This window comes from Daphnia magna, linkage group LG6, assembly GCF_020631705.1.
Source record: "Daphnia magna isolate NIES linkage group LG6, ASM2063170v1.1, whole genome shotgun sequence".
Classification (NCBI taxonomy): Eukaryota; Metazoa; Arthropoda; class Branchiopoda; order Diplostraca; family Daphniidae; genus Daphnia; species Daphnia magna.
This window is the reverse complement of record NC_059187.1, coordinates 1,372,425-1,398,282: the sequence shown is the minus strand read 5'-3', so window position 1 is coordinate 1,398,282 and position 25,858 is coordinate 1,372,425. Positions and strand designations below refer to the sequence as shown.

At 39.9% G+C, this 25,858-nt stretch overlaps 6 protein-coding genes and 1 long non-coding RNA gene across 11 annotated transcripts; 4 read left to right on the top strand and 3 right to left on the bottom strand.

The window, feature by feature from the left end:
- The first annotated feature begins 272 nt into the window (after positions 1-272).
- Positions 273-1,636, top strand: LOC116925727 (ribitol-5-phosphate xylosyltransferase 1). Its single transcript, XM_032932472.2, has 3 exons — positions 273-910; positions 977-1,153; positions 1,221-1,636. The coding sequence occupies exons 1-3, from the start codon at positions 273-275 to the stop codon at positions 1,603-1,605; spliced, it is 1,200 nt and encodes a 399-aa protein (XP_032788363.2). The 3' UTR covers positions 1,606-1,636.
- A 1,044-nt stretch (positions 1,637-2,680) lies between these two features.
- Positions 2,681-9,753, bottom strand: LOC116925052 (BRD4-interacting chromatin-remodeling complex-associated protein). Its single transcript, XM_045174999.1, is given in 13 exon segments — positions 2,681-4,253; positions 4,324-4,596; positions 4,662-4,910; positions 5,009-5,189; positions 5,274-5,827; positions 6,082-6,264; positions 6,412-6,606; positions 6,688-7,410; positions 7,477-7,532; positions 7,535-7,676; positions 7,769-8,613; positions 8,696-8,775; positions 8,837-9,753. Coding segments are annotated over 13 exon segments (4,740 nt in total). The 3' UTR covers positions 2,681-3,911.
- A 2,306-nt stretch (positions 9,754-12,059) lies between these two features.
- On the top strand, positions 12,060-12,964 carry LOC116925059 (thioredoxin-2). The gene is made up of 4 exons (XM_045174998.1): positions 12,060-12,221; positions 12,407-12,511; positions 12,571-12,696; positions 12,755-12,964. Exons 1-4 carry the CDS (start codon positions 12,198-12,200, stop codon positions 12,815-12,817), a joined length of 318 nt encoding a protein of 105 aa, XP_045030933.1. The 5' UTR covers positions 12,060-12,197; the 3' UTR covers positions 12,818-12,964.
- Positions 12,702-17,912, bottom strand: LOC116925053 (glycerate kinase). 5 transcript variants are annotated; one of them, XR_006647989.1, is made up of 7 exons: positions 17,434-17,908; positions 17,176-17,355; positions 16,855-17,112; positions 15,957-16,790; positions 15,749-15,886; positions 13,540-13,727; positions 12,702-13,468 (listed from the first exon to the last, which is right to left on the bottom strand). XR_006647989.1 is itself a non-coding variant. In XM_045174991.1 (6 exons), exons 1-6 carry the CDS (start codon positions 17,441-17,443, stop codon positions 13,437-13,439), a joined length of 1,452 nt encoding a protein of 483 aa, XP_045030926.1. In that variant the 5' UTR covers positions 17,444-17,908; the 3' UTR covers positions 12,702-13,436. The 5 variants fall into 5 exon arrangements, 3 of the variants coding, with proteins under 3 accessions (XP_045030926.1, XP_032787564.2, XP_032787563.2); XR_006647988.1 differs by lacking the exon at positions 13,540-13,727 and having other exon boundaries at positions 12,702-13,233; positions 13,298-13,468; XM_045174991.1 differs by lacking the exon at positions 13,540-13,727.
- Positions 13,870-15,270, top strand: LOC116925057 (E3 ubiquitin-protein ligase rnf8-A). Its single transcript, XM_032931679.2, has 5 exons — positions 13,870-14,025; positions 14,098-14,352; positions 14,416-14,502; positions 14,569-14,932; positions 15,009-15,270. The coding sequence occupies exons 1-5, from the start codon at positions 13,960-13,962 to the stop codon at positions 15,095-15,097; spliced, it is 861 nt and encodes a 286-aa protein (XP_032787570.1). The 5' UTR covers positions 13,870-13,959; the 3' UTR covers positions 15,098-15,270.
- A 176-nt stretch (positions 17,913-18,088) lies between the features above and the next one.
- On the top strand, positions 18,089-20,296 carry LOC116925058 (ubiquitin-conjugating enzyme E2 H). Its single transcript, XM_045174995.1, has 5 exons — positions 18,089-18,529; positions 18,676-18,752; positions 18,820-18,987; positions 19,043-19,170; positions 19,235-20,296. Exons 1-5 carry the CDS (start codon positions 18,477-18,479, stop codon positions 19,367-19,369), a joined length of 561 nt encoding a protein of 186 aa, XP_045030930.1. The 5' UTR covers positions 18,089-18,476; the 3' UTR covers positions 19,370-20,296.
- LOC116925060 lies at positions 19,832-24,833 on the bottom strand. The gene is made up of 2 exons (XR_006647992.1): positions 24,585-24,833; positions 19,832-20,251 (listed from the first exon to the last, which is right to left on the bottom strand). It is a non-coding gene; the product is annotated as an uncharacterized LOC116925060 (long non-coding RNA).
- Between the last annotated feature and the right edge of the window lie 1,025 nt (positions 24,834-25,858).

Here is a 25,858-nt window from a genome sequence, read left to right as displayed (position 1 = left end):
GCGTTCAAGACATTCCTCGACATCGAGACAAACAAGCGCCGGTGTGTAAGGTCCTTGCTACGTCGAAGACCAGTCGCTAGGACGTAAAACATTTCGCCCTAGCTGTACACGCATTTGTTACAATACAATTCAAGACATTCCTTTCCATACAGAAAACAAAAACGTATTTTTACCATTTCCGACAGGATGCTACGCCCAAGCCAACACAATGGATTCAAAACGTCATATACAACCATTTGTGAAAAAAATCTTCAAGTTTTGTGTAGAACAAGATGATCGTCTCCGTGAAACGTTGTGTGTTAGCAGCTCGTTCTTGTCAAATTTTTTGGCCCTTAATCCTGTTGACTTGTGCGGTTTTGTTCCTTCTACACAACCTGTTTAATAATGAGATTTCATTACAGATCACTTCCCAGAAAAGGAGTGGAGTTAAAATTTCAATTGACAATGAAATTATTACCCCAATTGCACCAGAATTTCTCCAGGTAGACATACAAAGCCAAACCCCTATTGGAGAATATTTGTGGAATCATTTGCTTGAAGGAACAAAAGAATTCATACCTGACAGAGCCACTTACAAGGGTAACAAGGTGGTAGATGATTTAAATTTTACCTTCCAGTCAGGAGATGCAGAAATTTTAATCAGTCCCAATTCTAATGTGGTGCTAGTTATTGATGGGTCATCTCAACTGAATCAAAAGAAAGAAGAGCTGTTGCTTAAAAATATGCTACTTTTTCATCCACCTAAAAGCCTTTTTTTAGTCATTTTGGGTGATAATGCTTGTAGTAATAATAAATGGATTGTTCGTTACTTGTCTTCGAATGGTGGCCCTATCAGTGCTACCTTCATGGTACGAAGTAGTTTCTTGGCTGATGAGAATGAAGTCTATCAATGGCCTCTTGGAGTTGCAACGTAATTTTATTTTTTTTTTATAACATGAAAGTTTTAATGAATTAACATCAGAAGTAATTTAATCAGGCATCGAGATTTCCCTTTGTTTTGGGCTGACGAAATCGACATCTTGTCACCAAGACCCTTTATTTGCAACTATTTTGGTACCAATCCCGTCCGTAATGCTACCCAAGACGTTATTCCTCAACTTGTTAAAGAGTTAAAACTTGAAAATTCATGCTATTTGAAGATGAGCAGCAAAACGTAACATATGACATTATAGATTATCTAATTTTATATCGGGTTCTTTTATTCTTTGTTTTTGTGACAGAGCCTTTTCAACAATTGAATCCCTTGGTGAATACATTCAAGTTGTTTCAGATTCTGATCTAAGCCTTTGTCCAGCTGCCGAGAACGGCAGTCCTGAAACTCATTGCATCTACGAAGCATTCTCGCTTGGCAGTGTTCCAGTCGTTGAAGACGTCACGACCTCTTGTGGCAGGGATTCCCTTTTTCTATTAAAGAAGCACAAAGCTCCATTCATACTTGTTAAATCCCTAGAAAATGAGCTGAGAGATGTCATTGCTAACGAGAACAGGATGAATTTACAGGAAAAAATCGCCAGAAGAGCTACTGTCGTTAACTGGTACGCTGACTTTCGACATCGCATGACCAGGCAATTCTACCGTGTTATTCATTCAAAAGTAAATCTTTAAGAAGATAATACAAGGATTGCTACGAAATCTATTCAAACTGCATTGTAAAAAAAGGGTCGTTCGTTTTTATAAAGGTTGCAATAGTTATAATTCGTGTAATTGGCTTATCTGATCCCACAATCTAGTCTTGCACAAGATGAATCCACTATGGGCTTATTCGCGGAGCAGGGGATATCATATGCCCGGCCAAGTCCAGCCGAAACTTATGCAAACTGACGCAATTCTAGTCGAACAAAACAGAACGATCGTTGATAGAATATAGGTAACGTATAAAAAGTTCACGGTAACGTAGACGAAACTCACGGGATCGATGCCAATCTTAATCGTTCGTAGTGGGGCGGCAGCAAAATCGCTAAAGTTTGTTAACATCCCGGGCAGTTTCAATGCTGGGACCCCGACAAGGTTCATCAAATTAATAATGGTATTCGTTCTACTTCCGGAAAAGCTTAGTAAGACGCCATTGATCGTTGGCTGCCCAAGTGCCCAACGTCTATCTGAGCACTGATCCGACTGATGGGGCAGACGACTTCAACAAATCAGACACAGAAGGCTATCCCTCATGGACTGGCAACTACCACTTTCTCAGGAAAATTGGAGCCCATCAATTCTATAAAAGCAAGAATTAAGCATCTTGCCAGGAAACCTAGTCGTGTGAAAAAAAATTTCCTGCCTTTTTATATCCTAACTCCTCTCCCACCTATTTCTGTTCATCATCAGGCAATGCATAAACTGTACTTCTGATTAATGCCTAAAGAGGTTAAATTAAATTGGAATAAGGCCTACCTTTGTTTGCTGTCAATCAGATTATCACCAGTGATGGTTTTAAACATATACAAGTACTTGACAGAAAAAACTGTGTCCAATGGTTCCCTTCGAATAACAACAAGTAAAGACTACATACTGCTTAATTGACTTTAAATGTTAGGTTGAAAGACAAAAACTTCTTCATTCAGTCGCACAATTCTTAATGCAAGAGAACGAGCGCGCTCATTAAAGGCAAATTGAAAAAGTCAGCTGTTGTATCCAAGGTTGCCGATTCTCGTAAATAGCGCCGGAATATAAGAAAATAAATCCGTTTTTTGAAATTCATTCAAATTTTATTATCAATTCAATATATAAGTATGTACAAGGGCGGGAGCAATTGTTTTTATCATGTAAGTAGAAGACGACCATTTCTGACATTCCAAATACTCAATTGTGCTGCACAATCAATTCGACAAGTCACAAACGTACAGGCCAGGCAGAAACAACTGCCGTGAGAAAAAAAGAAAGAGGGGGAGAGGATGAATATAGAATGTTTTAAATATAAAAACGGAGCAAAACATGCTTTCTCAATGCACACGTACAGACAGACGATTTAAAATGAGGGAGGAGGGTAAAGTGGCAAATAAATTAAAACATCTAAAAGATATTTTCTGGACATCATCTCCCCCCTTTGTTAGATGGGAATTCAAGAGCTGGCTGGAGTGGCTCGGACCCTAAAAAAAAAAGAAAATGCATGCCTTTTTGTTTTGTTTGTTTTTCACATATACACAAGTCTTAAGTGGTCGGATAACGATTATCATCACCATTATCAGAACGCGGGAGTAGAGAGGCGCGAAACAGGTTGAAAATAATAATAATAATAATAAATGAAGTAAGGGGTGGTGATTTTTCGCCCTGAGACGTCGGCTCAACACACAATAAGGGTAGGAGAGAAAAATAGACAACAAAACTCAATAACAAACAAATTCCCTCAAAAAGAAATTATTTGCATTGAAATTAAAACTAACAAAAAACGTACACGCACAAAGATTGAGCTTTCTAGCTTTAGTTTTCACTTGTTAAAAGTAGTGTTTGTTTTTTATCCGATTCTCTGACGGGGGAGGGGGGGGGTGAGACATATGTGTGGTGTTTAACAGAACTAATCATAGATGAAGGAGATATTATGTCATTTTTTTCTTGTCTTTTTCACATTTTAGAGATCACATGAACCATTTTGTTGTTGTCTTGCTTAATGCACGCATGTGCATGACTCTATAATAGTTCCAACTTCATTCAGTTTTTCATTTAGAAAACATACATATTTGTTTTTGTTACTATGACACAGGCAATAAAACAAATGTTTTTCAAATGAAAAACAAAATTGCTTTCTTTTTTTTTTCTGAGGGATTATTTGTGTGTGCTTGTCTTTTTCGTTTCTACCTCTCTACTCTCTTCCCAATTTTTCTGTTAAGGCTTCCGACCATTCAAAGGATACCCAATCTCCTGTGACTGCCGGTAACACACTAGAGAACAACAATTATAATTCTAAAATATTCCCCTTTTCACAGGATACTATTAACAGCTTCATTGAGAGCCAAATCCACCTGCATTTCGCTGTTATTGCAAAACTGTTCACCGTTTTTCAATGATGGTAAGCCTCCTGCAGCAACGCCACCGCTGCCGGTTACGGGTTCGTAATGGTGGGTCGACGACGAAGCTCCACCAACTGCAACTGGGGCGACACCAGTAGGATGGACCGCATTGGCAATGTGATGGTGATGTGGCGGTATTACCTCGTCGCAGCCATTGAGTCTCAACAAATCGTCGATGGCATTCTGCATCTGGGCCTTGATATCTTCATCATAGATGACGCCTCCTTCCTCTCCATCGATTCCAACGAATCCCTAATAATAAAATTAGCATGTAACATAGCATGCAAACATTTCATCAAGTTAAAAATGTAAACAAACCAACCAAGTCATCCCTATCCCTAGCGTCTGGGTAAAGGGCCAGCTCACGCTGGATTGCTTCCCATTCGTCGTAGGGTTTAGATTCCATTGCACTGCCAGACAATCCAGATGAATCGTTTACCGTTACGGAGTGATTCATTTCGAGGGATTCTCGTATACGGCCGTTATTTCTGACAACATCTTCTACCATCACTCGGACGTCTTTGTACTCTTGCGGTAACTGCAATTCAGATTTGTAGCCTTCGCCCTCTTTCCTCGTGAACTTCAATAGCGCCATCTATTAATAAAATTGATTACAGACAAATGCAAGCTATTGTGTCAATTCATCGACTTGTATTATACTTTGGGCGTTAGTTTCAGATCTTCCGATGGCGAATCTCGGCGACCATTGACAATATCAGCAGCATTAGTTGCAACAGGGGGGGTCGCAGAAGTTGTTGGTTCCGATTTCACCGGCCAAACGGGGGTCAGTTGCAATTCTTTGGCTACTCGTGTCTCTTCTTTTAACCGTTCAAGCGATTGTTTTTCTTCGCTGGCAAACATTCTCTCCACCATCACGTGTTCTGAAGTAGGAGCTTCTTTCGTGCTCTCCTGTTTTTGTTTTTGTTTTATTAAAAAAACAAAACATTAAAAGAATAAATCAACCGAAAAAAAAAAATAATAATAATAGATGGATATAGTTCAAATACCATCAGAAGAAGGTAATGATATTTGTTAATCATCTGATGGAATTTGGAGAGTAACTGCTGGGCATGACTCTCCAAATCTTCTTCTTCCTTCTCAAGTTCCTTCGGAGTTGGACCCAGTTCGTGGAAGACGTGATATCTCACCAACCTCTTGCAGGCATTCGATTTGTTCTTGAATGGCGTCCTGGATTTACAGTGAAGATTAGCTAATGGACTTGTTGATCAAAGAAAGAAATAAACACAAATAAACAATTTTGGATAGACGTACTTGCAATCCGGCGCTATGGCTCCGCTTTGATCCGTTTTCAGTTGGTGCTCAAAAAGTGTACTTTTACTAATGCTAGGTTTGGGAGGCGCCGCAGGAGGAGCTGGTCGCTTTACTCCCCTCGCCGGTGGATTACTACTTCGACCAGCTTCATTTGAAGGTGCTGGGGACACTACCGCTGGGCTATTGGTTAACGTACAGCTACTGCCACTCGTATTATTGACATTAGAGACAACGGGTGAAGCTCCTCTGTCCATCGTCGTGACTATCAGTGTCCCCATCGGAGACTGAATGGTCGACTGTGTGGTTGTCACACTTAAAATGCTGGTATTTGATGTGGCAGTACTGTTATTGCTACTGGCGGTAGATGTGACAGAGGATATCGATGCTGGTGTTGATATCGTGACTTTGTTAGGAAGGGATGTCAGAGTTACACTTGCGATCGGACTACCGGCCGTCGTCTGTGTAGCAGCAGGACACGAGGTTCGAATTTGTGTGGCTGATGGTTGGATTTGCCGTAATCCAGCCTGTTGAGATGTCGCGTTTGATGTTGTCATCTGTAATAATGAAAAAATGAAAAAAACGGAAAAAAAAAAATAATAATAAAATAGAAAAAATTGTTGCGGGCAATAGACGGAAACCAAATAAAGGGGTATATACGAAGTCAATTTTACCAATTGATTGACCTACGGTGCAGATAACCCAAAACACATGTCAAATAACAGACTGTGACGATCAATGATAACAAACAGGGAGGGGCTTTTGATCATAATGAAAACATAGAAGTGAGAATTGACAGCTTGTAAAATACCCTTGAATTTTTATCGGAGACGGGTTGGCGGAGAAGGTTAGCCAGGTGCGTATTTTGCTGGATGTTAGCCGGCACATTGGCCACTTTGCCTTGCGACCTCGACACGTTGGTGGTGGTGTTGGTGGGAGGGACGGGCTGAACAACAGACTCGCTCTCTGGAGCAGGAGGGGCAGGAGTAGGATTCTGGAAGGAGGAGAGCCGGATTCACAAAAGCACGTGGACAAAAATTGGGGAGGAAATGATAAAAGAATGAAAAACTCAAAAACAGAACAATCATGACATGCAACATGCTGCAAGATATTAATTTTCTTCTTTCTTTGATTCACTTACGAATGGAATGCCCTGGGCATGCTGGCCCGGAATGGTAGGTACTGGTTTCCCCGTAGCCAATATTTTCTGGTGATGTTCGATAAGCTTCTGCAACAGAGAGGTGTCCTGAGGGGTGGGATCCTTTTTGGACGTCAGGTACTGGATTTGGGCCTGGATGTTGCGCAGATTCTGCGGGAACGAATTATTGACAAATCGCTAGAAATTAACACACCAAGGCTCTCAGTAAAAAATCACATCAAAGGACCAGACAACTTATGCACTATTTTTGCTTCCTACTTGTTGATTTTGAGGAGATAACTTAATCGTCTGCACTCGGGGCACCGTGCCGGCATTCGTTGGTGTCGTTGGATTGGCAACGTTTGATCCGGCGCTTTGCGTGCCGGTAGCCGTTGAATTTGTTCCGGCAGTGGAATTAGCTGCCTTAACAGGAGGCGGTTTCTTTTTTCGAGGCTCTGCCTTTTTCTTCGGGGCATTATTGTTTGCATTAGCCGGAGTAGTTTTCTGTACAAGTGCCGCTTTGCTTTTCATTTTTTTAGAATCCGACACAATCTGACTCCGAGCTAAATCTTCGAGGAATTCGTTCTGAAATCCGTGATTAGTTGAGTGCATCACTTCAGTCGTGGGAGGGGGAGCAGCGGGAGGTGGTGGAGCGGCTTGGAACACTTGCGTCGCTTGGGGATCGAACGCATTGGTCACAAACTGAACTCTCGGTTGCTGCTGAGCTTCTGCTGCAAAAGGCTCGCCCGTCAATTGAATCACTTGGCCGTTACCCAGTGTCAGCGAGACCGCCGCAGCCGGTGCCTTTAACATTGTAGCACCTTTAAGTCCATTGGCGAGTGAATCACTTCCTCCTAAGGCACTGGACTGTTCACTAGCCTGTTGCTCACTTGGTTTGATAAAATTCCGCAACGTGTGTAAATCATCATCAGACAACGCCAGCCCATGTTGATGCAGCGTCTGGATGAGGTTCATCTCACTCAACATTGGTGCAAACATCATCTGAATTATGAAGAAAGTGAATCATTTTAGATGGAAATCCAATGAATGAAATTTTATTTCCCATACGTTGTTTTCTTTGGTCTCTGCAGGCAAGATCGGTTGTTCTTCCGGAATTTGAACAAGGGGTGTTGCTGCGGTGCTGGAGGTGGTGGCGGCGCTGGTTCATCATCCATAAAGAAAGACTCGTCATCGTCGACAATACCCGTCTGTTTCAAAAGTTCAGCTAAATTCACCTGGACAGCCGGTTTCTTTTCTTCAACCACAACCTGTTAAATAGAACAATGCAATTTTTTTTTTTTTTTAAGATGACCAAAGATATCTTAGAATTTATAAAATGTTAAGAGAACGGAGGAATGACCTCTTCCTTTTTCTTTTTCGGCTTTGGCTTCTTTTTGGCTGGTGGTTTCTTGTTGGGGGGAGTAGCAAATGTTGTTGAAGTATTATTGGTGTTGTTGTCAACAGTATCGTTATTGGTAATCAACGTGGTAGCTGGACTGGATATGAGCCTAATATTGTCTTGCTGCTGTTGCGACTGTTGCTGCTGTATTGTTTGCTGAGTGAGAATATGAGGTTGTTGTTGTTGCTGTTGGGTGACAATATGAGGCTGTTGTTGTTGTTGTTGGATGACGTGATGTTGCTGTATAAATGTGGGTTGCCCTGGATGATTACGTAAGAAGGTAGTCGGCTGCTGTTGCGTCTGCTGCTGTGGCTGATGTTGCTGCGGTTGCTGGACGGCCAGGAAGGCCGGCCCATTGGGCGTCTGAATCTGCTGTAGCTGGACAGTGCCCAGACCAGGTAAAGTGACTAATCTTACCATGGGCTGGTGATGCTGGGATATGGTAGGGTGGCAGGGAGATGCGGGGACGGCAGCAGCCACAGCATTTGCCGGACGGTTGTTGTTGGGGGCTAGATGGACGGTTTGACCAATCTGAGGTTGCATTACAATGCTTTGAGGTTGTTGCTGCTGCTTAGGAGGTGAACTGGAAGGAACGGGTGGTCTTACAATCAGCTGGAACCCGCCGCTGCCTTGTTGCTGGAGGAAAAACTGACCGCCAGTTGGGGCCAAAGCTGGAAACATTGCGTTTCCTCCACCTGAGAAGACCAGTGTACCTGTAGGACCACCCGTACCCAATTGCACTACTTGGCCCGTCGCATGTTGCTGCGTGATTTGCTGCTGGACAGGCTGTGGTTGTTGCTGTTGTTGTTGTTGCTTGCTGCTGCTGCTGCTGTTGTTGTTGTTGATGATGATGCTGCTGCTGCTGCTGCTGCTGTTGTTGTTGTTGATGCTGCTGATGTTGCTGCTGCTGTTGTTGTTGATGATGCTGTTGTTGCTGCTGTATAATAACTGGCGATGACGTTCTTGGGCTGCAAAATGAGGATTTATTGTAAAAATAGTTTCCGTATTAAAAATTTGAATGTAAATTACTTGACAGCTTGAGCCTGTTGAGCCGGCCCAGGACTCGAATTATTAGCTGGTTTGGGCCTTAGTTGTGGCTGTTTGGAACGGGCACCTGCCACAGGATGCCTCACAACCGGGGAGGTGGTCGTGTTGGGGCCAACTACTTGGGGAGTCGTTGAGGGTGGTGGAGCTGACAATATTTGAAGCACCTGGCCACCCGAGACAAGTTGCTGGACTTGACCAACAGCAGCTAAGACATGAATTTGAACGATTAACAATGAATATAATAATCATTAAGCCAATAATGCGAACGTACTAGCGAGGGCCGGAATAGTGATAGTTCCAGCTGGTAGCTGGACAGATTGGGTAGTTTGTCCCGTGTGGCCTGGACCTGGTCCAGGAGGGTAATTAATGGGAGATGCCACTGGAGTTGAGGACAAGGAACCTGTCCTTTGCTGAGGAGAAGGAACCGCTCGGTAACTGAATTGCTGGGGACCGGGTGAGGGGGCCGGTGCCGGAGAGGAAACCGAGTAAGAGGTGGCATGTCCGAGTGTATTCGGTGCCGGACTGGATGCCAGGGAGGAAGGGCTGGCGGCCGGTGGAGGAGCAGCAGGCGAACGAAGGATCACAGTTGCAGCCGGACTTGTACCAGGTGCCGGTGACCTGACGGGAACTGAAAACGGGGAATGTATCTGCTGTTGATGTTGTTGTTGCAACTGCTGCAGTTGTTGTTGCTGCTGTTGGATCTGCTGTTGTAGACTAGCCAATTGCTGTTGGGTGATGGTGTGGGTCGAGTCCAGCGAAACACCACTGTGAGCGTTAACAGGACCGTTATTCCCGCTTCCATTCCCAATGCCGCCAAGGAAACTCTCTAGAGCGTTGGGATCATTGATCACGTCCAACAAACGTTGTCCATCGTAATCCATATCCGTCAAGTCCTGCATAAATTGAAAATTGACTGCATCAGTTAACTCAATAGATAAATGTAATGTGTTTTTACGAACCTGGAACGAAACGGGACAATGGATGAACGATAAGGGTGGCGCCGGTCACACATCCGTCAGGTCAAGGGCCATAAGTCAGGCCAACCATAAACGTGCTATCAAAAGAAAAGGTCACGTTTTCTTTTGGCTATTATCTGTAATGGCGATTCCAGAAATTGGAAGTAGCGACAAGCTTGTCGCCGTTAATCTTCGACACTGGTTTTTGAGTGTGAAGGCTCGTCCGACACAATTATGTAGAGCGCGTCTCTCTGTCACCACATCTGCAATAGAATAAAATCTCATTACATTCGTGAAACAGATCGTTTCAATAATGCGATCCACAAACACTAAACAAAAATAAAAGAGGAGAGAGAAAACTATCTAGAAATCCCGGTTTAAAAAAAATACGAGTACTGAATTTCAATATCGTCCACGTCTTCACGACACTCAACTCAAAAGCCAATAATTTGTTTCAACTGTTGTCCTTTAAGTATGTTTATACTTTTAAAATGAAGAGTCCTGCACTGAATAGGTATGGTGGACCAATTTGAACGAGTGGAGCCCGTCATACACAAAAACATGCCGCCATTTTGACTCAATAAAGAAAACATAACACACACACACACACACACTCAAGACAAAAACCTTTGGAAGAATTGCGAGACGAAATATTATGGGATTTTCTCACTCCGTGTGTGTTTTCATAGAGACTGCGCATGAGCAAAAAGGACATCTAACCAAAGGAAAACTGTTTTTCTCTCTCACAGCTCATACAACCCACTCAAGAATAAGCCAATGGGGGGAGCCAAAGCTTATTCGCCAACTGTCCGACTAGGGGGATTCCTCATCTTAATACGAGGCAAATCACTTGATCAGGGAAATTGACATCACGATGATCTTATTGTTTATGTTTGAGCAGCTTTCGAAGACAGAGCAATGGGGTAGGTGCCCACGCTGGCAAACACGTACACACACAACACACAACAGCCATTGATGTGGCAGCAAGGAGGAATAGAGGGAATGAGCACACACACACACAGGAGGGAAATGCCGTTCAGACAATAAAACGCAATTAAATCACATTGAAAACACTGATGAACCCGATGAAAGTGAACGAAACGGACGGAGGACTACCTTAGTGGCGCGGCACACGTGACCCTGCCCCCGAGAATTCCATCATTCGAAATAATATCCCTTTTTCTCTGCTTTAAGCTGCTCCGTCGGTTGTAAGAAAAAAGTTAAAACCGCGACACATCCAAGGTACTGCCTCGGCTGCCTTGCTTGGTCGCTCTCTCATCCAAGCTCCGCCCCCCAGCCCAACGGTGCTACTATCGCCAGTCAGAACCTTTGGGGTTCTCTTGAACAAATTCACGGATGCTTTTTACTGCAATATTCACTGGTCTTTTGGGGAGAAGAATACATAGCGTAAATACGTCGACGTCACCAAGCCACCCCCTCCAACGGACTCACTCGACTCCACCCACCTCTCTCTCTCTCTCTCTCTCTCTCTCTCTCGTCACTCTCTCTCGGGTTCTCTCTTACAGAGCCTCTTCGTTTAATGAGGTAACTTTTGCACCCACATCATCTACACACAGAACAACACAACTGGACACACCTAGGATGTTGTTCCAATCAGCGAAAATTAATTACAAGCATTTTCTGATCACAATGCTTTCTTCTCGTGACGACGCCATTGACTGATTAATTTCGACTATACGTTGCTAGATGGCATTCTGTCGTTAGATCTTGCTCCCCCTATCTTTTTTGCATTAAAAAGTTTGACAAATTATAAAACTAAAGCGTTATTTTAAGGTTTGTTCTATCAAATTCAAACTAGATTCAAATAGCATTACGATCAAGGATTTTAAAAGTTAAGTGCATCATTCACGATTTATTTTTACGACGGCAACAAAATGATTGTAAGCAGAAAAGGGGGCGGCACCTGCGGCTTCTATTTGACTAGCTAGGTACTTTAAATGGCCCCGATAGTTTGGTATAGCACTTACAATTTAGTATTCCACGAAAAGTTTTACGTGAATAATATGTAAACTAAGGATCAGTTTTTCAACGTTCACATTAAATTTGTAATGTTTTATTATGATTGTCGACTGTTGACTACTAGATGGCAGAAGCTGATAGCGAGCATTAAGGCCAAATGAATTTATGAACTGCCTAAAGCGCTTGCTTTGTATTCATGTAGGCCCTAAGGCTCATTCTTATTCGTAGTAAATGTTCACATTTTACTCACCAGTGTCTCTAGCAACTTAGCCCAATAGGCATGAGCCACTTGTCAGGCAATTCTTTGCTACTAGTTGTGACTCGTCAGTTTTCGGTTGAAGCGGTCACGTAAATTGTTGATCTAGCTCAGTGACCTTTTTCACGTGAATTTTTGTTTTATACATAACATGGTTTATCAAGTTGCTAGCAAGGTAAAAATGCTTTATCGGCTCTCTGTTGTAACAACGCCGTGCGAGAAGCCAGAAGCACGCATTTGACCTCTTTTACATATTCAATAACTTAATGGTGTTTTCCGGTTATGCAGTTTAAAACAACTACACAGCATGTTGCTAACGTTTCTTAAATCCCCAAATCAAATTTTTGTTGCATTAAACAGGATGATTTTAGTGAGCAGTTGAAGAATGCTGGAGGAAAGTTGGTTGTTGTAGACTTCTATGCCACTTGGTGTGGTCCATGCAAGATGATAGCTCCAAAAATTGAGGTCAGGAACTACATATTTATAACACAAGAAAATTTTTCAACTTTCATTTTATGTTATAGGCCATGTCGAAGGAGCTCACGGATGTTGTTTTCCTGAAAGTAGATGTGGATGAATGTGAAGATGTTGCATCTGATTACAACATCTCCTGTATGCCTACTTTCCTTTATTTGAAGAATGGTGTAAAGGTTAGTCAACTTTTGGAAAAGATCCAAACCAATTTATTTTAATATGCATTTCATACAGGTGGCAGAGTTTTCTGGAGCTAACGAAACACAGCTGCGAGCATTGATTCAACAACACAAGTAGATAATTGTTTCTGTGTCCTGCATTATTGGCTGGGCAAAAATTTTCCTTTACTTTCTCATTTTAATTAAGTGGGTAGTGGGCTTTCCTGCATTATACCACAGGAAATACAGAAAGAAATTGTGAAAATATACATTCCTCTGCACCATATTCATTACTAGAATTCTGAATATTATTTTCTGGGTTAAAAGTGTACTGTCTATTTGCAACCCAGTTTATTAGTTATTGCCTTTCCGAGAAAAGCCTTAGCAACAGCCACGACTTGAGAAACAAAGTATTGCCGTCACGTAAATCGATGAATTCATTCGATAAAGCGATTAAAAGCCCAGCATTATTATTGATCAATTATACGGCCTTTTCTGATGGAAGCCTTTTGATGTTGTTCAATACAAAGGCTATTCCCGCTGTGCAGTTAAAACCTGTTCATGGTTGGTTTGTGCCGAATAAACAAAAGATCGAAAAAGGGTATTCTATTTACCATACCACTCGATATTCCGGTAATTGGACGTCAAGAAAACGTGAATTCCGAATCCCAATTGCTTCTTCTTGGGTTTACAAACATTGAAAGACAGTGATTAAGCGAGACAGAAGCAGTCGTATCGTACTTCGAAGCCATTTAGAGTCATACTCGATTTCGCCACAGTCGCATCAACCCTGTTCAGAAAATGGGTCATGCAATCATAAAAGAAAAAAAAGTTGAAACACGGATATTCATTTTGTTTTACTTATTTTAGCCACTTCTGTTGCTTAGAAAGAGCAGCTTTTTTGGCTTTGGACGATGAGCAAAAGCCTTGTCCATGATAGCGAATAGCGAATAGCGCAAAATTACAGGTGAAGGATGGGATATAAATATCAACTAATGAATCAAAATTGTAGAATGTCCTCCTGTTTAACACCCTGAATCATTTCAATTCTGAAAAATAACAATAATTTCCAATAACACTATCATAATTAAACGAATTCAAAAACCATCAAAAAGGTGTTTCATCTACAGGTAGAGCAATCGAGTAAAATATTTAAATTCGATTATGGATCCGGTTGAAATCGATACTTAAGTCATAAGCATTTAGTTCGAAGGACACCTATATTATTCGAACTCATTCGTCATCGACATCGGCTAGTGATCAAAACATACGAATATCACGATGGGAAAACAGGCACGAGAACGTCAACTGGAACTTGAAAAAAAAGTATTGATATTAATACATCGCGTAAGTGCCAAGGCTTAAAGAGTAACAAACTTTGATTATTTTAATTTTTTTGTTTTTCCTAATTCTGGGTAGGAAAAAGAACTTCGAATTAGTAAAGATCATCAGACTTTGGCACATTTGAAGCATAAATGTCAACTCCTAACGCGACTGAACGAATTACGTCAAGAAGAATGCGAATTGTTGAAAGAGAAATTCAATTTGGCATTAACACTGAAAGTTGAAACTGCAGTTCAGTCACGTCTAAAGCAAATTAAAGAGGAGCAGCAAACCGTCGTCAACACCGAAGGGGATATCGTTAAAGACGACGTAGAATTCGCAGAAGCTCGGGTAAGTCTTGACAAAGCCTTTAAGCATGTTTGATGTATTTTCAATAATTCGATTTCGAGATAGAATACTTCTTGCCAAGACATTACCGAAAAAATGCAACGAATTGACAGGGAACTAAGTTGTGGAATCTGTTCGGAATTGATCGTTTTCGTAAGTTAACATAGCCCTACACCTTTGACAACGCGTTTGGCAAATTTGCTTGGTACAACATTTCAGGCTACATCGTTAAATTGCATGCATACATTCTGCCAGTACTGCGTTACCCAATGGAAAAGCTTTGAAAAAAACCGAGCAACCATCATCGGCTGCCCTGTTTGTCGAGAACCGATAGTTTCTGAAAAAAGAAACTTTTGCATTGACAACATTGTTGGCATCATGATCGATTTCTGCTCCGACGAGGAGAAGAATAATAGGAAAGAATTAGTAAGGCAACACCAGGAACTTACCCGAAATCTCTTATCGGGATTACGTCAACCAGGAACACCGAATCCATTTTATCAGATAACTAACCGCAATGTTTTCATGGGAGAAATGCAAGTCGAAGATTTACCAACACTTCCTTCCATTAGTTTACAAAATGGTAGGTAGAGATTTTAAACTTAAGTTCAAGCACAATGTCGGTCTCAATTTTAAAACAAACATCGACACTGTTTCAGTTCCTCGTCGTCGGTTGCCTTCAGCAACTTCGTCTCGTCCTGCGATTGTTCGTCGGCTTCAAATGCCTGCGAGACCACGCTGGCGTTGATTCTCAAGTCAAGTATATATTTTTCTTTTATTTCCCTCGAATTATTCGCTCGTTGCTATTTTTTAATTGTGGAAATTAATGTGTGTTTAATCTATCTTTAAATTTTACCCAAAATTCAAAAAGCAAAATTTTAAACATTGATTTAGAAATACAAATATTAAAGTAAAATAAAATGTTTTATTTGTTTTTGTTTTGTTTTTCTACTTAAACCTAATCGACAAACAAAGAAAAGTTAGGTTAACATAAGAGCGCATGTAAAGGTTTTGAAATAGGCTAGCTGGGATTGGAGGAAAAATATGACAGTTGTGTAAACATTATTTGGCAAGAAAACTTCACCACAAAACCGAAGGCACTTTAAACATAGTAACAACTTCACCACAGAAATTGATATCAAAATTTTCAGTGAAAGTTGTTTTGTTAAATTAATTCCTAAAAGTCCTTACTGATGAATTATTCTACCTCCCACTAAAGTAAATTTATCAAATTTAAGCGCAAACGTCAATTCTACACTGGGTTTGGATCTCAATTAAGAACTACTGTCGGCTGATTGATTAACTGAACAATATACATTTCATTATTTCCAATAAAAGCAGAGAATGTGAATGTCCATAACATTGGTACCACTTGGCCCAGTAATCAAATGGTATTTACCTTGTTGAAGTAGGTTGAAAAAATTATAAGAATCGTTGTTATCCAGATAAGTCCGAGGGTTGAGGCCTTGTGCCTGAGCTAGAGCAAATTGGCTCTGACAGGAAAAAGCCCCAGCTGCTGCAGTTGGTCCGTCAATTCCTGTGAATACCGAATTTGAACATTTACATAAAAAGAAACATTAAATCATATATTAATCAACCCTTTATACCATCTGTTCCGGCGCTTAGGAATACAATATCCAATTCGTCTGAGCATGCCTCAACAGCAGTCTCTACTAAATAACTCAGGACCATTTCTTGATTACGACCTCCAAGGCCTTCGCCACGAACTGAAACCGTGGTCTCTCCTCCTCCAATCAGACACAAGTTTTTTCGTGCGTTGCGGCAACTGCGTACAAGTCGCTCCAATGTGCAACAATAACGCGGGTCTATGTGTAAGTTTTCGGCAGTTACGGACAATTCTTCCATTTTTTCGTGCTGATCATTTGACATGGTCATCATCTGGGCGAAAAGGCGAGCTAATCGAGCAAACTGCAGACCAATTTCTTTAGCTTCTCCATTAATGCGATCGCTTAAAATAGCTGTAGCGAAACCAGTCTGGTTAGCGTAAGCTTCGGCTGCTTGTAGTGCACTTAGATTGCTTCCAATTAGAAAATTATGTACGTGGGAAAATATTGTATCGTCCAGATTGCTTGTGGTCGGGGACGAAAGGCATTCTACGACTCGGGTGGGTAGCTGATTGCCAAGCTGATACTTTTGAATAATATCCAAGCCTATATTCGCAGGATCCTTGTTTTTCACCGTGGGCCCACTGGCGATGACATCAAGTGGATCACCAATAACATCTGACAGAATTAAGGCAATTGTTGTAGCAGGGTACGAAAGCTGCGCCAGTTTGCCACCTTTGATCCGGGACAATTTCTTTCTCACTGAATTAAGTTCTTGAATATTAGCGCCAGACTTGGACAGTAGATTGATGGTTTTTTTTTTCTCATCTAAAGAGAGGTCCTCAGCTAGGGATGCCAACAATGCAGAACCTCCTCCTGTGGAAGATTAGAAATGAATCAAGCTGCAACACAGACAAATGCTTATACTTATATCTTATACCTGATACCAATACAAACAACAAATCATCATTTTTCAAGTTTGCAACCATGTTTTCTATTTCCTTGGTAGCTTTTAAAGAACCTTCATCAGGAATGTTGTTTACAGCCCCTTCATAGATGGTGTACCGATTCAAGAACTGATCTGGCAAGCTATACTGTGCAGCCACTCCATGAGGTATAGATATGACTCCTTTCACAATGTGTTGCCCAATAATCTTGTCTATTTGCAGAGCCATTGCCAAAACAGCCTTTCCAAATCCTAAATCCAGGGAGTACGGTTGTAGTATTTTAAACTAAACTAATTATCAATAAATTGAAATACCTATAACATGGCAATTCCTGTCCACTGCAAGCTCTAGTTCTCCCTGAATGTGAACTACATTGTCTGAATATTTGATTGCTTGGTTTACAAGGAAGCCAGGTCTCACAGCATCAACAGCAGCTTTATAGATAAGTCTGATCTCATTTATGAGACTCATTGTTTCACGGCTGATGAACATGTCTTACAAGTGAACAGTAACATATTCTTATTGAGATGAGAAACCAGGAATACATATAAAGCATTTTTAAAGCGTCTTACGCGTGTGCATGAATATGAAATTATTCGTTCATCTTTTCCTGTATTCAGTCGTCTGCTTTCTAATTAGGCATCGAAATCAGCTGATCGATTTAAAAAAGAGAGACTACAATAAAGGCCTTTTTCGTTTGCATTATTCAGTAGGACTAGGCTGTTCCGATAAAGAGAAATAAGATCGGAATAGGTATAAATATAACAAAGAGATTTAATTCAACCATGTAAGGCCCAAGATATTTTCGACTGGGTCGAAAACGTGACCTTTAGATTTTCCGATGGTGATCTAGACATAAAGTTATATAAGGTTTCCCAAGTGAAACGAATTAGTAGCTTACTGTTAGAATCCCCTCTCCATTTCCAGTAGGTATTTTATGCGCAGAATCCTGACCTACATTTTCAATCCATCAGTTCAAAATACGCGCGCAGCAGCTGGAACAGCCAGGGCTGCGTTCGAACACAAACTTAGCATGTTTTGGGATATAAAATTAAATCAAAAATCAAGAAAAATATTAATTGCCATGAGATTTATAATGATTAGTATGATGTGATGATAAAGTCGACAATTCTGATAAATGAAGATATTGCAATTTGCAAAACACTATGACAGCACAGCTGACTGTGTGTCTTTGTTATGGTTTTTGGCCAGTGGGGAGGAGAGTAGTCAGGAAGGAGAGAGCTAAAGCACATCGTTCCTTCACTGCGTATCTATCTTTTTCAACCAAAATAACTGTGCGATTTCAAGGTCTTCAGTTCGTCTTTTTTTTTGCTTTCAAACTCGTCGACTGTATTCGTTGTTTTACTTGATAAAAGACGATATCTTGAAGTCAGTTTCCTCGTGCTGCTTATAAATATAGGTGACGTCATATAAGGAAAAGAGAGAATTTGTTGGTATCCTTTAGCCAGTCGGCCATTGAGTCCATCTTTTCTGTCGAAATTAATTAGCAAAGTAGCAAATTCTAGACTGAAAAAAAAAGAACCTACTCTTTTGTAAAGAGAAAATTCAAACCGGAGTTTTGCGCGAGGGAGTCGATTTTGAGTACGAATAAAAAATGTCCTCGCCCAGTGCTGGAAAACGTCGAATGGACACAGATGTCATCAAATTGTAAGTTTCTGTTGGATAATTTTAACTTTGTGTACCTGTTGATTAAATCATTCATTAGTTTACTTTAAAAAACCATTGATAAATTTTTTGTTTGTTTTTTCTGTTCTCAGAAATTTGATTGTAACGTTCATTGCCTTTGTTTTTAGGATTGAGGGAAAATACGAGGTCACAATACTTGGAGGACTTAATGAATTTGCTGTAAAATTTTATGGGCCACGAGGAAGTAAGGGATGAATTGGTATGGCTTCATATTTTACAGTTTCATTTTCTTTTTTTGATTTATATTGCAGCACCTTACGAAGGAGGAATCTGGAAAGTTCGAGTGCACTTGCCTGAACACTACCCGTTCAAATCACCATCTATTGGCTTCATGAATAAAGTCTATCATCCAAACATTGACGAAGTATCAGGAACTGTCTGTCTTGATGTTATCAACCAAGCTTGGACAGCTTTATATGGTATATATACTTTTAGCAAGCTCAGAAACTAATAAGACATTCTTTTTTCCAACAGATTTGTCAAACATCTTCGAATCTTTCTTGCCACAGCTTCTAACGTACCCAAATCCTATTGATCCACTAAATGGGGATGCAGCAGCCATGTATCTGCACAAACCTGAAGAGTACAAGAAAAAAGTGCAGGTAATTTTGTTTCAGTCCCTAAAACCTAGATCAATAGCGACTCGGATTTTGTTTTTTCCACAAGGACTATGTCAAAAAGTATGCCACCGAAGAGGCTTTAAGGGAGCAGGAAGCCCAAGAAGCCGCTCACCTGTCGTCCGATTCGGAATCCTCTATGTCGGATTTCAGTGAGGATGAAGCTCAGGACATGGAATTATGAGTTTTCTCATCGTTTTTTTTTTACGTGAAAATTTCGTCGTTTACTACGTTTTCCTCGTCTCTCTTTCATCGAAATGGCCTCTTGATTCTTTTTTCGTCCTTTTTGGCGGCATTCATCGTTCAACGGAAGAAAGGATTCATCGTACAAAAAATTCACCTCACACCGGGCTTCATCATATAATACTTGCGATAAATCACCAACCGTCTCTTGCACCTCTTCCCATCCTTGTCGTTTGTTAAACAAGCCTCGCATCCTAATTATTCTCGGGATGTTTAATATCTAAATTCTGTCTTAGAAAACAAGAATAATTTGCCAAATTTTTTTTTTATTTCGTCTCCCAACCCTCGTTCTTTCCCAATTCTTTTTCACTTCAAGTAAAGAAAGAAAAGATAAAAAAATAAAATTAATTCTAAAGTTGAGATGCCTTGAGCAGTCAAGAGAATAAATGTTTCATAGTAAGAGCCCTTTCTATCACATATTAATTCATCGGTTCATTATTAATCGTTACACGTTTCTGATGTGAATTTAGCTCTTATAACCCTTTAAAAAAAATATCAACGTGTATGCATGTCGTGTCGATATATCCAAAATATCGTAATAAGCTTGAGTTCCATAGTTTGACGATTTCTTTCCTCTCCGAGTGTTGAAGCTTGGGCGGGAGATAGAGGACACTTTTCACGTAGCTTATGTTTTGGACCATTTTCTTTTATAATTTTCAGTTGTTGAGTTATACTTGACCACGATTAGAAAATTCGATTTTTCTTTCTTTCGTACTTGACAAATTTATTCTTACCTGTATCACAGAAGATCGACCACGAAGTTTCTTGGTTTGAAGTAAAACTCGAGTGGTCTGAAAAGAATTTGCATGTCGGAATGGAATACCTGTTTGTTTTTTGGGAAAAAATAAAAATGTTTAAAAAAAGGGAATTACGTTTGACAATTCATTTACCAACGAAAAACTTATTTCCTTTACAAAGTTTTCTACAGAAATGTTAAGGAACAGAAAGAAAGAAAAATTCAAAACTTTCACTTTGACTAATCGTCCAGGTGTTCGAGCACGCGAACCCAACCAAAACGTTTTATAAAACGCCACAACAACAAAAAACACACCTGTCGGATATCTTCAGTTGTTTTTGTTTTCTTTTACCTTAGAAATATAGCATGTGTGAGTCAACATCAGAAAATCACTCTTTTATTGTTCGTTGCTTACAATATAGTGTAAAAAATAAAAGATATTTATCAATAGCAGTTCTTATCTTTTGGCTGGAGGACAAAGTCACGCGTGCGTTGACGAATTTTCGAACGTGACGATTTAATAGGTAATTCACTCACTACGATCGTGCACGATTTACAAAGAAGAAAGCACAATTACTTAAATGTTAAACGGACCTTGTAAACACACGAATGTATGAGAGACGAAGGACCAGTCCTTCTTTTTGTACATTTCAGACAATCATCAACAAGAGTCTCCAGTTAGTCTACCAGCAATTTCGCTATCTGCAATCGATGTCATCGGAAGAATATTATCCCATTCATCTACGTTTTCCTTCACTGACTTTTGTAAAAAATAAAAAATGTTAGCCAAAAAAAATTCATCAGAAATATGGAAATTGCTTTGTACACTTTTCCCAACGTGTTTCCGAAACAATAACATCATCATTACAAATGGCGTGTTGTTATGTAACACTTAAGTGTGTAGGCTGTGATGAAGTGAACCCCGACGACGTGTGTGGGTCGGGCTCTTCTTTTTTTTTTCTTTTGAAAAGTCGAGAGATAATTAGAAAATGCACCCACTTAAAATTGTTTGAAACATAAAAAAAAAAAAAGAAAGATGAAAAACACCAGTACACTAAAGTTACTGGTAAATAATGTGTGGCCTGAATTCGTTTCAAAATAAAAATACGACTCGCACGGCGGAGAAAACCGATTGCGACTTGTGCTAAAACGAAACATGGAAGGGCCGGAGGAAAGCGATTCTCCCAATTATACGGAGGTAAAAAGAAAATAGGACAGCCCTTGCAACTACTTTCAATTTCGAAAGGGGAATGCCTCAAAGAAAAGAAGCAAGGAAATGCCGAAAATCGCACGGATACAATTACAGCCACGAAAACATGTTGATAGGTAAAAATCTGCGTGATGTCAGACTAGACCCGAGGCCTGTTCAACAATTTTGGACTGGCTTCTTCATCATTTAAAAATGTTTGTTTGATTTTCAGGTAAACAAGAGAACATTTTCACTTTCAAATGGCAGCTACTACACAAAAAAGGTGAGCATGCAATCAGGTAATCTACACGATTTGCCAAGCAGTACGATAGGAGCTACTTTCCCAGATGCCTCATGACGATGACGTCATACCTACAACGCATTTCCTACGAGCCGAGAAGATGCTATGCAGATTTGTTTACCTTAATCGAATTGCTGGCTGTCTTTTGTAGACAACGAAAAAACAAAAACAAACAGAAGTTGATGGAGTGCAGATTATGAGCAAACTTATTTTTTTTCTTTCGACGCCCATAATTTGTCGGCAGTTTGACCAGTTTGCCTCTCGCATTTTTATTTATTCTTTTATTTCTAGTAAAAGGAAAAGAAGAAAAAGGCGCCGCGCTTTTTCTGAATGACCACAAGGCAGACACTTGGACTATAGTCTAATTGCCTCATTCAACGATTTAAAGGGCTCATCGCTTCATTGCCGAACCAATCAAATAAGACACTCCATAATAATCGGACCGAAGGTTTTCTCGGCGTTTAAAGGCAACGCTTTTTCACGACCGACAAAGTTTTTACCGAACGCGTGTTTACATTTTCCCCCCCCCTTTTATTTTTTTTATTTTTTATTACGACACGTCGCAAAGACTTTCTGTTGTAAATCTTTTTTTTTTTTTTTCATTTTTGGCGAGTTAAAAACCACACAGGAATTGAGCCTTTTTTTGCCTATTTTTTAAAGTTAGGGCCACAGACTAAAAAAATAATAATAGGACGAACCCAAGTGGTTTTTAAAGGCCATTAAAAAGAATAAACAACGGGGTCTCGTCTGTGTGTGTGTGTGTTTAACAATAATAATCGCACAGCTAGAGATTCTATCCTATTTATAACCTCGATTAAAATAATGGCGAAACCTAGTCTCACATGTCAAGAATCAAAAAATAATTCACGAATTTTTGCGGACGACTAGAGTGAAAATGGGGTACAAATTTTTGTGATAAATTGGAACCATATGAGCCTTCAGTTGGTCATAGACCACACAAAATTTCAAAATGTTTTTGTAAGGGCGATTTTTGCTAAAATTTCGACGAAACGAAAGTGAACTTATTTACAGGTACTCGCCGAACAGCGGGAAAAGAATGAACTTCTTCTTTGTTTAAATAACGAAAAAAGATCTCCTGCCAGCAACATCCAAAACGAATTTTTAAAAAAGCCAACAAGGTCGAAAGCTCAAATTTTCAACAACAACACACACACACACACACAAAAAAGGGAAAATAGCGAACCGTGTGCGTAACAATTTCGTGGGTCGGCCGGTCATAAAGCGAAGAAAGAATTTGAAAAACTGCGCGCCGACAACAATAGACAACCAAACGAACATGTTTCCAGAGTAAAGAAGAACAATAACTATGTTCTTCTTATTTCCAGATGCAAATGATGATGGTTGAGCAGGAAAAAAAACAAAACAAAACAAAACAAAAAAAAAGAAGTTGAATAGGTTGACGATGAGGCCCTTCCATCGTTGACCTACATGGAACGTGACGCCATCCACATTTCTAACTGCTCTACCAAACTACCAATATGGGCTGATAGGGAGACGAACAGAGCGTTACAAATGGAAGGCCATTTTACAGTAATAAATCAGAACTAAAACAGCGTAAATAATACACACGCCCGCAACTTGTAAAAATACGAGTTCGTCACGATTTGTTTCTTACTCCTCCCAACTGAAAAACGAACAACGGATTCCTATTTTACCTCTTGTTGTTTCCTAATCTCCCCAATCACGTTTGCTACAACGTCTATTGGGCGTGAAAAGATGACTCTTTTCGCTTTTGCAAACGAATAAACAACATCACAAAAAATAAAGTAGCAGAGACATGTCACGATATCGTAACTCGTTTGTCGTTAAAATCCAATAATTATCACCAGCTTCTTGTTATTGCGTTTAACTGCACAGAGTAACGTGACGAGATTTTTTTCATTTCCAGTCCCTCAATTATGTCAAGATTGAAACAAAATAACGGATTACCATCATGTAAAAAAAAGGGGGGGGGGGGAATGAAAAGAAAATAATTTAAAAAAAAAGATAAGATATTTGAATAGCCTTGCTGCAGGTGCTGTGCACCAAGGGCTAGTTGCCATAATAAAGCCAAAGCTGATTTTTAACAGACGAGGCACGTACGATATTTAAGAGAATAAAGGAAAGTAAAACAAAAAAACAAACAAGAACAAAAAACAAGTGGCCTATACGATTTCGTTTCTCGAGGTTTCTTCATTTAGTTCCGGTTATGACGTCATTTTGACAACCAGACGAGCAAAAGAAGACGACCTTTCCCTTTCGGAGAGCCTTGCCCTTCTATTCTAATTGTCTGTTAAACAACGAACAAACTAAAAAAAAAAATTTAAATTAAAAATCGAATCACATGCTGAGTTAAACACGTATTTTAATGGCCGTGTGGGATGTGCGAATGGCGCAGTGTTATACGCGTGCGAATTAAATATGAAAATTACACTACGAGAGCTTCAACTTTTCATTTAATAGAAATCCAAAATCGGGAAGCGAAAAAAAAAAAACTTTCTAAAAATAAAATATAATAAAATCGTTGAAATTTTATTACACGTCGTGGGGGAGGAAAGAGGAAAAAACGCGTAGGACCCTGCCAAAGAAATTAGTAATTCCTACTACGCCCACGAGATATTCTTAGTAAACAAGAACGAATCGTATCTCTTATCTGAATCTATCGGTAGTGTTACGACACAGCGCGTGTTCCTTCCCCCCTTCATGGAACTACGGCGGCACGGGGATGACAGGAAAAGCTTTATTTTTTTGCCCGGCTGTAGTTGTAACAGCCTTCAGACAAGTAACCTCGTTTTCGTTCGTTTTTTTTTTTTTCTTCTTCCTTTTTGCATACCTTTCCCGAGTATCCCTTTCACTTTTCCAACTAATGGCGGGATCGCATTCTCGCCATTCCAAAAAAGAAAAATGGTTAAATGATTATTTCCGCTTACCTTTTTGCATAGATTTTGTTGCAATAAGATCAGGAATTCATTTTTGTTTTTCTTCGCCGGAGAGGCTGGAAGGCGAGAAGAAAATGGAAGGAGAAAGTCTTTTTAGTTCTTGGGCTCTTCTTAATTTTTTTGGTTCCATTCCATATTCCGGAATGGAAATTAAGTTCTTGATATCCTTCACACAAAAAAGTAAAAGTACAGAACAAATTAAAAATGTATCACGATACGAACGTAAGAAGACGATAAAAACATCACCTTTTTGAATAATTTCCCGGCTTATACGACATACTTTTATTATTTTCATTAAATAATAATTTTGCCTTAATAATATTTCATTTGTTTCCAAGTCCCGTTTCAAGCGTATCTGAGGTTTCTCTTGACGCAATAGACAGCAGCCCTAGTAAAAGAAAAACATTTCATTTTCTATGAAAAAGATAACAGTAAAAAGGGTGTAGCAGCGATTACCTGGGGTACTGGTTTCCAAATGTGTCTCATCCACATAATTTTCCCCCGTCCATTCAAGCAAAGATTATTTTTGAAGAGAAACAAAAAAAAATATCTGAAAACACTCAAAATGATTACGTCGTCTGTTTCGCTCGCAGGGGCAGCAGCAACATGGCACAGCTATAATAATAATTTTCGGTTGCGTCGTAAAAGAACGACTTATGGTCGAGCCTGGTTAGGTTCTAGTTGCTCTTGTTATTTCTCCACCGCTCCGAGGTAATCGTGCACAACGTCCCAAGGTTTTTTTTTTTTTTCCTCTCACAAACTCTCTCTCTCTCTCTCCCCCTTGTATATAGAAGAGTTACCAACAAGAAGAAATTGAACTTTTTTGATACCTTTTGTTTTTTTTCCGTCATAAATGAAAGAGAGAAAAACAACAACACATTTCGGTATTTTTATATGCGGCACACACAAGAACTAGAAGCGAGAGAGAGAGCCGAAATATATAACCCCCACGTATACAAGTGATGCTATCAACAAGAAAGAACATTGCGACTATATTCCCCTAAAAGGAATAGCCGGGAATCAAGTCAAAAATAAATAAAAAAAAAACTGCAAAAATGGATTTAACTTGTTCGTACGTCTCACTTTTTTTCGAGTTCCCCTGGTCGTGATTTAAAAAAAAAAAATGAATTACAACAAAACACCATTAAGAGAAAATCACCTAATCACGGCCGGCGGAATCAAAAAGATTTTTTTTTTTTTCTTTAAGAAAGAAAAAACTCTGGTCCCTAACGAAACGAAAAGATTGTGCATACGCTTTTGCTTCA